Source organism: Durio zibethinus, chromosome 7 (assembly GCF_047325235.1).
Source record: "Durio zibethinus cultivar Kanyao isolate XHJ-2024 chromosome 7, ASM4732523v1, whole genome shotgun sequence".
NCBI classification, from domain to species: Eukaryota; Viridiplantae; Streptophyta; class Magnoliopsida; order Malvales; family Malvaceae; genus Durio; species Durio zibethinus.
The window spans coordinates 25,730,970-25,743,106 of record NC_143168.1 but is presented as its reverse complement, the minus strand read 5'-3'; the positions used below and the strand labels follow the sequence as shown (position 1 = coordinate 25,743,106).

Sequence of the window (12,137 nt, the reverse complement as noted above, 5' to 3'; positions counted from 1 at the left end):
ACCTAAGAAAGAGTCCTGAATCCTACATCGAACATAATATGAGGGTCACTGGGGTATAAAAAGGTTCACACCACCTCTCCCTTGTGAGGGACATTTTGTAGGACAAAATCGTGAGGTCAGGGGGGCCAGAGCGGACAATACCTCATAAGGGTATAAACCGTGGCGGTTAGGTTGATCTGAGACTCCGAAAGGGTGAATGCTCGGGTCTCGAAACCGCGCGGGTTTGAACTTAAGTCTCGACCCGTGACAAGTGGTATCAGAGCCAGTCCTAAACCGTTCGATCTATGCCAAGCACTTCGAGAGAGGTAGGCAGGGTGGCTAACCTCCATGACGAGGGCGTTACGAGGTTGGGTGGAGGAGAATGTCACGGAACTAAGGAAGAGTCTTGAATCCCAAATCAAACATTATAGGAGGGTCATTGGGGTATAAAAGAATTCACACCACCTCTTGCTTGTGAGTCGTCTTTTATAGGACAAAACCGTGAGGTCAGGGGGGCCAGAGCGGACAATACCTCACAAGAATGTGAACTGTGACGATTAGGTTGATCCGAAACGTCAAAAGGATGAATACTCGAATCTCAAAATTACGCAGATCGAAGCTTAAATTTCAACCCGTGATACGTGCATGTTTATTTTATATGAATTGAACGTAACACAAAAAGGTATAAGTAAAAAACACCAACTATTAAAAATCCACTGTCACCTTAGTCATTGGAGGCACAACAACTTTGTGTATAACTTCCAGAACAGTTGTCGAGCTCTTGGTCTCTCCCCACTCCACACCTGTTTGCTAATTCTCTCTCCATTTGAAATGAGTGGAATTCCAACGTCCAAGGTGGTTTTCATACCTAACTTTAGTGAAAACCTATTCCTCCAAGTTCTAAATGTGGTATCTGTATGCGAAAGCTTCACGTCTTAAGTGGTGGATTTCTGGGTATAGTTACTAGCAGAATTCTTGGCCACGGAGAGGATACTTTGGTAGAAATTATCAAGATCATATTTGACATTATAAATTTTCCTCGTCAAGACAGACTCTTCCACCGTTAGCTGGGCCTGTTCAGTAATATTGGAGACGGCTGCATTAAGGCAGTTCGTCTTTCCTTCGAGTGTGAGGGTTTGCAGAAATTTTTGTTGCCCAAGTTGAGAAGACCTATTGTCTTATTGTCAACTTTGACGGGGCGAAGCGAGTTATCCTTGTTGTTGCTGCTCGTGTCATCAGACTCGGCCCAAATCCAATTCGGGTTGCGCTTCCAAAATTTATTGGAAGAAATGGACTTGATGCGGACATTTCCGTCGTCAACAACGAAAATCTCGCATGCCACAGTTGAATCGCCAATATCATCAGTTGCAAACTGCAAATATGGGTGATCCTCGATCTGACGAAGACACAGATAGTTATCATTATTTCCTTTGAATGCCACGAACCTAAGCACAAATTATTTTACTTCGTTTCTTTACTAGATTTTAATCTATTTCATATTTAATTTGCTAAATTTACAATTTTAATCTTTTTTTTTTACCATAAGACAAATACAAGGCAATCTCTAAATCATATAAAATCATACCACAGATGCATTTATTTATTCTTAAATTTGGGATCTTCTCTTCTTTGGTTTGAAAGTCGATATTGTACCTGGCAACTCATTTGTGACAGTAGTCCCGTTATAAAGAGTGTCCCTTTATAACGTACAGTTTATTGTAACGACAAAGAGATAATATCCTACTAACGTAGTTCTGATCAGTCTTAGTTTAGATCCAAAATCAGATCACACTTAATCTTTTACTCACTCAGTTTTAAGTTACCTTGTTTGCGTGAACATCCTTTCTCTAATTTTCCAATAAAATAACTTTTTTTACTTGAAAGCCATTAAAGGAGGTTTAAATTCTAGAAACCCACATCTCCATTTAACTTGAAAAGAATTATTTAGTGTGTATATCATGGATTTAAGAAGGAGTTTTAAATCTCATATCGAATATAATAAAAAGATCACTGGAGTCTAAAAGGGTTCACATTACCTCTTCTTTGTGAGGTGCATTTTGTAGGACAAAACCGTGAGATCATGAGAGTCAAAGATGATAATACCTCACGAGGGTATGAACATGACAGGTAGATTAATCCGAGACATCAGAAGGGTGAATATCCGAATCCCAAAACCATGTGGATTCAGAATTTAAGTCTCGATCCATGACACGTAAACAATTATTTCATATGAATTGAACGTAACACTAAAAAATATAAGTAGAAAACATTAACTATTAAAAACGTGTTTTATTGTATTGTGAAATCTGTTGATTCTGATTATATAATTTTGACTCAATTGGGTACTACATTCGAATACAAATTTAGTTTTGTTAGACATATAATATAGTTGTTATCCATTCGTCCTGATTTATAATTGGTGAATGTACAATTTTTTGATAGCAAATTTTATTTTCCCTACTTCTTGGTAAATAAAATTAACATTTATTTTTAAAAAAAAAACCACCACCTATTTGTACGTCATTCCAATTTTAATTCATTAAAAGCTATAAAGATTAAGCAGAAATTTTCCCTCTATTATTTTTTATTTCCATATTGTTCAGCGACATAAGCTTCCGTGCCAACCATGGAGCTGTTACGCTTGTGTACAACACTCAGGCAATGGTTATATATGTCTATTAAAAGGGGCTTCTCGATAAGCAAGATGAATTTTAAACCAGTAACCTAAGCTAGAGACCGCATGCGGAAGATTAATGTAGGCAGTATCCTATACATATATATTATTAATATGATGATTAGTTTAGGTTAACTAAGAATTAGTTTAGATAGCATAAATGCTAATTAATTAGTTTTTTAGAGGATGAGAGTTCAAGAGATGTTAAACGCATAATATCCTTTTATTTTGAGTTAAGTAAAGAAGATTTATGGGTTAAGGATAAAAACATGAAGAAATAACTTATAAAAACGAAATTTGACCATGCGGCGACCTCCCAGAAGGTGGATGGCGAAGTTTCGGTGGAGAAAGTGATGGAACAAGATGAATCAGGGCAGGGCAATCCAGAATTTTCATTTGAGGTTTGTGAAAAAATTGATACTAGTATTTACAACAATCGACAACTTACGGTGCAGCATCATAGACAACGGTATAATTTTCCCCCAACTCTTGAGGCAATTTGATGATACTACTGTAATGTACAAAAATGGCTTTACAAGCTATGTTGCATAGAGCAATTCAAACAATAATTGATCAGATTGTTTTAAAGAGACAGTCCACTTGGCTTAAATCAAATAGGCCTCTCAATTGATTTTAGGTTGAATGCTTGTGTACAAAAACTATTATTCTTTTCTCAACATAGTAACTCAAAACAGAATAACTGTCTCCTTTTTTCTTTCCTTTTGCGTGTGTGTGTGTGTGTGTGTGTTAATTTCAGATGCAAATTCAACATTTCAACCATAGTCCCGTTGAATTTTCATGAGGTACTTGAGGAAGATGATCAAAATCCTGGCTTCCAGGCTTCCAAGATGGAAATTTGTAGTCCAGCCTATATCTGTAAAGAAAGTGGACATTACCTAAACAAAACATGCACTGAATTGTATTTGTCCCTGAGGTGTTTCATCCTCTTCTTCCCCAGCACCGATCCTCTAAATCTTCTACTGAATCTCCTTTAAACAAATCAAAGCGCTTTATATGCGATGAATTTGGGGGACATTTCGGATGGTTTCGTTTACATCTGCTTCGAGTGTTAGTTCAAGCTCGATGTGAAATGTGCAAGATTGGTCAGTACGCCTAGAAATCAAAGCCCAAGGCCAAAAGACAAGGTGGAGAAAAAAAAAAAAAAAAAACATGCTATCCCATTTCAGTCATGAGCACATGCTGATACTTGACAATGCAAGGAAGGTGGACTGCAGTTATTGCTAACTAACAATCTTTGGTCTGGCTGGCTTATTGTTATCCTAGAATGCGATGATATTTATGCTTTACATGAATCTTGTCTTCGATTTCCAAAAAAGATGCATGACCACACCCGCTTCATTTGGTCGACACTCTACCAAAATCTGCCATGCCTGCACTTTCGAATTCGTTGGCATCAGCTATAGTTGTTTCGACTGTCATTTACATCTCCATCCTACATGCCTTAATACTTTGAGTCAGCCTCTAAAACATAACTTTCGAATGCTCACATAATTCATTTTATATTTTGGGGCAGTTGCCAAATTCGGTTTGATGTATATAATTCAAATTGATCTATACAGGCTTTTCATGTTTAGATGTCTCGAAATTTGTACCGAGCCCTTCTATTTCTGCACAGAGGCTGACATAAGGTTTCGTCTGAATGTGCAGAACATCACATTCAGCCACTTATTATTAAGGATTCATTTGTTGAGGATGTATCAGTAGAATATTATTACGATGTTTGCGAGGAAGAAAGATTTTCAGAAAACCACATCTATTATTGTGAAGAATGTCATGGCTTGTTTGTTGCTGACATAGAATGCATGCTTTCTCGTGTAAACTCACATACGATACATATCTACTCCCTCTGGAAAGAATCTTCTGAATCTTTGCTGAAAATTTTGAAAGGAAAAACAATACATAAAAAATAATTTGCAGATAGCAAACAATTTCACATTTTCATACAACATGCATTAATTTGTTATCTCCTATTTACAGGAAAATTTGTTGGTCTAAACATTTTTGACATAGATTTATTGCAATTTACTAGGATTTATCGCTTGTTGGCATGATTGCCTAGTCTAGCTATGGTCTAAGCTATAGACATTTCTTCTCAAGAAGCACCTTTCGGTTGTTACTGTAGCTCTTACCAATCATAACGCTTTGAAAGAGAAATGACTTATTTTAAATAGATTCAAATTGATAATATATACTTCATGCAAAAAATCAACAAGTAATGATCAAGTACTATATATACTACTATTTTTATAACTAATTAAGACTTCGATCAATTGATACTTTTGCTATTCATTTTTTATTTTTCTTTTTCTGAATAAATTATTGTGAGAAAATAAAAAATAATTAAAAATAAAAGACAAATAGCAAAAGCAAAGTATCAATAATACGGAGTATATTTGCTTCGTATAAAATAAATTTCATGATATATCTTAATTGGGTGCATTAAAGAATTTCAACTTGAAAGTAAATTTTGTGAACCAAATTGGAATATCGATTGACTTTGTGAAGCAAGTAGATTTAATTAATCAGTTTTTCTTAAGGATTATGTTTTAAGTTAGATATGACTTCATATTTTTTGTAATTACTATTCATCCAATTAAATTGTATATACATATAATTATGTTTGATTTGTATAAATATAAAAATTATTGAGTTACGATTTGTTTTGACACATCAGATATAAAAATTTATTTTTTAGCTTTTATCAAATCTATACATAAGTTTTTGTTAATTTTAACCCTGTCGTTTTCATTTTTTTTTCCGTATTAAATCATTATATCTAATTTAAAATTATTGGGTCTAATTAATGTAAATTTAAGTTATAGGCCTATCTTTGTATTTTGAGATGAGGGCTAAAATTTTAACTCTATTTAAGATGATAAACTAAATTTATCACCAATTTTTCAACAAGTGCAATAATAACACTACTAGTTTGTAACCCATGCAATCCATGGATTATTTTATTTATTTAAATATGTGTTTACACTGAAAAATTTATATTTTTCTTACAATTATATCTAAGTTTAAAATTTTATGACAAATATAAAATATAAATTATATTCAATTAACATGTCATAAGAAATTTAATTTTACTATTATTATCTTGATCAAAATGTTGAAAATAAATGTGAAAAATAAGAGATATTAGATATGGATCAAAAAGTAAAAAAAAAATTGAATATAAATATAATATTAGTTTTTTAGGAGAACATAAATATTGAATGATCAATTAAATAATAAAAGAAGTATCGACATATTTTTATTAAATTATGATTTTAATCAAAATATTAAAAAAATAAATCAAGAAATGTATGACAAACAAAAAAAATTGAATAAAAATAATGTTGGAAGAAGAAACCATCTAAATAAAATAAACAATAAAATTACGAAAACAATATAAATCTTAAAGGAAAATTGAATACGGAGAAAAATGATGTAGAACAAATTATTAATTATTAATAGACTTAAAGTGATATGTGTTTTTTGAATTTAAAAAATAATAAAGCATTTAAAAATTTTAAAAAATAGAAGAGATATATGTGATTTTAAATTTAGGGAAAATATTTTTGTTTTAATTATTTCTTTTTGCATATTTATAGTAAAAAACATCAATAATTTAATTTGTTTTTAAAGTTATCAATATTTAAATTAAAAATTAATTACTTGGTTAATGAGTATTTTGTCATATATTATTATCTTATTTACATAATGTCAACCTAACCCCAAACAAAAGTTTAAATTCACCATCTATATAAGAAATATTAATTTCATCTATTTTAGTTTTGATTATTTTTTATATATCGTAGGACATATGAAAACATTAAAAAATTATTATTGTAATGCAAATAAAAAATAATTATAAGTATTATATGTTATTATTGACTTATGATCTTATTTAACTTATTAAAGAAAGTCTTTTTTATAATTCTTAACTTAATTTATACACTAAAAAATAATTTAAAGTGAAAGTTGAATATATATTTATTGTACAAGATGAAATTATAACAAAACATATCTTTCATGCAAGCTTTTATTTTTATTGATTATTATACAAAAATCAATTAATTTAAAATAAAACTATTGAAAACATATATTACAAATATAATAATAAAAATGCAATATTTAAATGTATTCATGCTGTACCTAACATATAATAAATAAATGAAGTCCAAAAGTTTAAAATTGTTTTACAATGTACTTATATAGTTTAAATGCAAGATAAATAATATGTACATGTTTTATATAAAAAATACTCAAGTTAATTTTAAACGAGATTTTATTTTTATTTTTTTCATTGGATTGATCTTAATAATCATATTTCATTTAAATGAATATAAAGATTATAAATTAATCAACTTAAAAAATTTGGATAAGTATGATTTTTTTAAGATTTGGAATATCTTTTAAATTTAAATAATAAGATTATTTGATGATCAACTGCAATTAAAGAACTATCTTATGTGTCAATATTATAAATTGTCTACATAAGATTACATGCAAGCAAACTTTACCACGCATGTGAATATGCTTTAATATAATATTATATATGATTTGATTCAAAAAAATAGGCATAGGTCTAGAAGAATTTGAATCAATAAAACAGTTACAAAATAAAATTTAGAATTAAAATAATAAGGGAAATATACATAAAATAGTTTCTATAATCATATACAATTTTAATCTATTTCTTTACCATAAAAGACAAATACAAAATAATATCCAAATCACATAAAATAACATTACACGTAAATTTATTTATTCTCAAATTAAAGTACATGATATGCCACAGGGCTATGCATGCAGTTTACATGTTTATTGTAGTTTAATAATTAGAAAAAAAGCATTGCTTCCACCAAGGAAACATAATTTTATTTAGTGGATACAGCACACACACACACAGACGTAACACGTACAATCCTTGTAATTCCCAAATTGTGCCCAAGAGGAGTTTTGAGTGTTTTCTCAGTTCGTGATCTTCTCTTCTTTGGTTTCAAAGTGGAAGTTGTAGTAATTAGAACCAGTAAAGGTGCCGCCTTGCACTTCAGTCGTAACAGTGGCTCCATTATAAAGAGTGTCTCTTTGCATGAATGTGAAGGGAACATCACACTTACCATTTGTTGCAATTAGATGTACCGTCACCTTAGTCATTGGAGGCACAGTAACTTTGTGTACAACTTCCACAATAGAGGTTGATGTCGTGGTCTCTCCCCACTCGGTAGCTGATTGAACTTCACCGGATAATTCAACTTTTCCCTCAAAAATGAGTGGAAGGCCGATGTCGAAGGTGGTTTTCATACCTAACTTTAGCGAAAACATAGTCTTCCACGAACTAGTCTTGGTATCTGTGTAGGAAAGCTTCACGTCTAAAGTGCTAGATTGCTGGGTATGGTTATCTGCAGTATTCTTGGCAACAAGGAGGACTCTTTCGTCGTAGACCCTAGAATTATCAAGAACATATTTGACATTATAAATGTCCCTTGTCAAGACAGGCTCCTCCACCGTTAGCTGGGCCTCTTTGGTAACACTGGGGACTGCTGCATTAAGGCAGTTCGTCTTTCCCTCGGTTGTGAGGCGCTTGCAGAAATTATTGTTGCCCAAGTTAAGAAGACCAATAGTCGTATTGTTAACTATGACGGGGCGAAACAAGGTGTCCTTGTTGTAGCTGCTGATGTCATTAGAGTCCACCCAAATCCAATTTGGGCTGCGCCTCCAAAATTTATTGGAAGAAATGGTCTTGATGCGGACGTCTCCATCGTTAGTGTTGAAAACCTCGCATGGCACGGTTGAATCACCAATATCATTAGTTGAAAACTGCAAATATGGGTAACCCTCGATCTGACGAAGACACAGATACTGACCATTATCTCCTTTGAATGCCACGTATCTAGGGAGAATCACCAGCGACTGCCAATCAATAATTGTGAAGATATCAAGGCTGTTATGATCATAAACTTGGTAATTTGCCAACACGCAGCGAGCAAATTTTTTATTGTTAAGCCGCCATAAGCATAAATAGCATCCTGATTGGACGTGCATAATTCGAACCGTATTTGTTGCAGGGTCTACAGAGATAGTCTTGAACAATGTGCACGACTCCTTGGATTGGTCTTCCTCCGGCTTGACGGCGGTTGCAGTAATCCAGTATTGCTCCGCTGGATTTCCAGTGATGGAAAGATTTTTGGTTCGTACCCAATATTTATTGTTTTGACAGCTCCTTATGTTCACCAAGCCATTAGTGCTAGCAGTCTCCACTTCAAATCTTGCATATGGACTCACAGCCTGAGTTTCCATGAAGCAGATATACCCATTAGACTCCCCATCATCACGGATGTAGCCCAAGTAGTCGTTCTTGTCATTGGATTTGAGGACGATATACCTTGGCAATGCCAATGTTAAGGCCAAAGCCATGTTTCGCTAAATCTTTGAATTTGCTCTCTTGGTGTTTTTCACTCTTGTGCTTGCTTACCACAACCACCTACGTTACCTATTTATATCCAAAATATCTTTAATCCTTTGGAATTGGATGATGGAGCGTGCATGTGATTACGTGAAGCATGTGTATCAAATCCGACCATTAACACTTTATTATCTTTTTTTTTTTCTTTGCTCTGCATCTATCCCAGAAGCCTTGCACCAAAACAAAAATACGTTTTCAATTATTTTAATTCGATGGACCAAATTTGTCCGCCATTAAGTAAGCATATTCCTTTGTTTTTTACGAATGTACCAAAAACAATTGTGCCGAAATAAATAGAGGCATAAAACACATAAAAAAGATGGAGCATGCATGTGAAACATCTGATGGAGATTTCCTTATCACCTTACGTTGATACTTAAGTAAAGATCCGTCATTTCCTTTGGGAATAATAAAGTTTGGGACAGTTTGTCTTGGGAAACAAAAGATGGAGCATGCATGTGAAACATCTGGATGGAGATTTCAGATTAGGTGATAAGGTAGGGCAAGGCCATGGGCAATGGAGCATGCATGTGAAACATCTGGATGGAGATATCAGATTAGGTGATAAGGTAGGGCAAGGCCATGGGCAAAGGAGACATTTAAGAATCAATTATTAATATGTTTTTAATTAATTTTCATAGCTGATCTTATATGTTTTTATTGCAACTTGTAGACAAGTGTGTACCCTAAGGATTTTATAAATAAAACACAAGCAAGTGGAAATTCAATCATTGCTTGCATTGACCATATTAATTTTCTTTTAGCATTGTCCTTGTCAAGTGATAATAAAATGTAATGAGAGATGGTGTAAAGATGGAAAGAAATTGATCTAATGGTTTTTCCTTTTGAATAACACACCACGCAGTCATTATGATATATATATATATATATATATCAAATTGCATGAATCGATCATGAAACTAAATAAATTTTATCCTTTCTACAAACACTTAATTAATTAGGGTTCTATCCTTCCAACAAAAAAAAAAAGGGAGGCAGGGGGAGTTATATCCTCTAATAATGTTGATTTTTTAAGTTTTTTATTGAAATTTAAAAAAAAAAAAACTTTAAATTGTAATTCAAAATTGAACCCTACAAATTATTTGCAAGTCTTACGTCATGGGGTCCTACGTGTGAAAGATTCCACGATTTTTCGCATCCCAATCAAAACGAATAATATATGTTTAATTAACATCATATTTTTTTTGAGGAAACGACATGATCCATTTTTGATGATTAAGTAAGATAATATTTTGAGATGTTAATATTTAATATTTATTATATATTTGTCACCTTTCCCACTTATGGACAAAATGACAGACAAATAATTAACCACCTCCATTGTTCTCTAAAATATTTATGGTAATAATTTAATATATTCATCATGTGTGAATTATCTCATCCAGAATGGTCAAGCGGTGGGAGCAGCTTTCACATGTGTACACAGGGTCATTGAGGCTTGTGTTATTGAGACGATTGCAGCAACCAAAGCTCTAGATGTAGCTTTACAAATAGGATTCAGACAGATCATTCTGGAAGGGGACTCGTGGATAATCCCAAAGGCTCTACAACAGAAAAATGAAGTTTTTTCCGATATAGATGCATTCATACAAGATAATAAAGAATATATCAGAAAGAATGACTCATGTCAGATTTGGCAAACAAAAAAAGAAGATAACAAAGCAGCCCATACTTTGGCTAAACATGGTCTACAGGTTGAAGAGGACATGTACTGGATTGATGAGTTTCCTGAATTTTTAACTCTAACTGTATTGATGGACATTAATCAGTTAAATCAATGAAGTTCTACTAGTTTGAATTTTGAAAAAAAAAAATACAGCTAGCAAACCATATATAACAACAAAATTTCCTTTATCTTGGGTTGAAATATGATAGTACTGATGTATAGAATTCATATATATATATATATATATATCATCTTATATATAGAAAAGAAAAATCAAATTCATTTAGAGATGTAGATTTTGATATATTAGCTCCGTCCTTTGGAATAGAGATGAAGAGATCATCTCGATAGTTAGGCATCCTGACGTTTGGTTTGTTATGCGAGTTCTTGGAGTAATTTGATAAATTTGAATTCTGTTCATATTCTAAAAGTTCATTGTTTTATGTCAACGTGATTGGTTAAGTAGATAAAGACTGAATATTTTGTTTAAAAAATTTAAACTTAATTTTCATTATCAACAATATTTTTAATAAACAATCTATAAATTTAAAATAACTTATCGTTGAAACCTGTGATAAGCATTCGATAATTTTCAATCACGTAAACTTAAAAAAAAAAAAAAAAAGAAAACATTACTTCATGTAACTAACTACTCACTAAATTAAATTTCAAAAGCATATCAAGAATATTTTGCTCCTCAACTTTTAATCATAACAAATTATATATTAAGGTTTGTCTATAATAAGGTCGTAATAAATATATCGATCTTATTCTAAAATCATGAGATATTATGACATCTCATTATATATTATGATAAAATGTAAAAATAATATAACTTGTAAAAAAGAAAAGAGAAAGAATAAGTTAACAACTAAATATTAAAAAATATATATATAATTTTATTTAATTTATTAATTTAACAAATAAAAAGACGATATATTTTTTAATTTTATTATATCAATTTATTTTATGAAATTAACTTTGTTAATTATGTTTAATGATATATTTTTATACTTTTTTATCATTATATTTAGAATTATTAAAACTTTTTTCAAGGATAAGATATTTCAAACTCATTTTACATCTAATGATATAAATTTTATGATTATTTTTATCTTTTTACATTAACAATTTTTTTATTTAGAATATTTTAATTTAAAAAAAAAATCAATTCTTTTACATTGTCCAATTAATTAATTATTTTAATTTTTTTACATTTGTTCTTACTTTCTATTTCATGTAAAATTATCATAACTTTTTCTTGAATGTCAAATGATAAAATTATTTTCTCTTTTTTTTCCATTAATATTTATATTTTGGTT

At 31.3% G+C, this 12,137-nt stretch overlaps 1 protein-coding gene and 1 pseudogene across 1 annotated transcript; both read right to left on the bottom strand.

Moving 5' to 3' along the window:
* Positions 1 to 684: 684 nt before the first annotated feature.
* On the bottom strand, positions 685 to 2,035 carry LOC149518244 (uncharacterized; annotated as a pseudogene).
* A 5,349-nt stretch (positions 2,036 to 7,384) lies between these two features.
* LOC111277575 (uncharacterized) lies at positions 7,385 to 9,141 on the bottom strand. The gene has a single exon (XM_022863992.2). It carries the CDS (start codon positions 9,077 to 9,079, stop codon positions 7,634 to 7,636), a length of 1,446 nt encoding a protein of 481 aa, XP_022719727.2. The 5' UTR covers positions 9,080 to 9,141; the 3' UTR covers positions 7,385 to 7,633.
* Positions 9,142 to 12,137: the final 2,996 nt, after the last annotated feature.

Excerpts from the sequence above, each read along its gene's own strand:
- LOC111277575 (XM_022863992.2), bottom strand. The coding sequence starts at position 9,079 with ATGGCTTTGGCCTTAACATTGGCATTGCCAAGGTATATCGTCCTCAAA.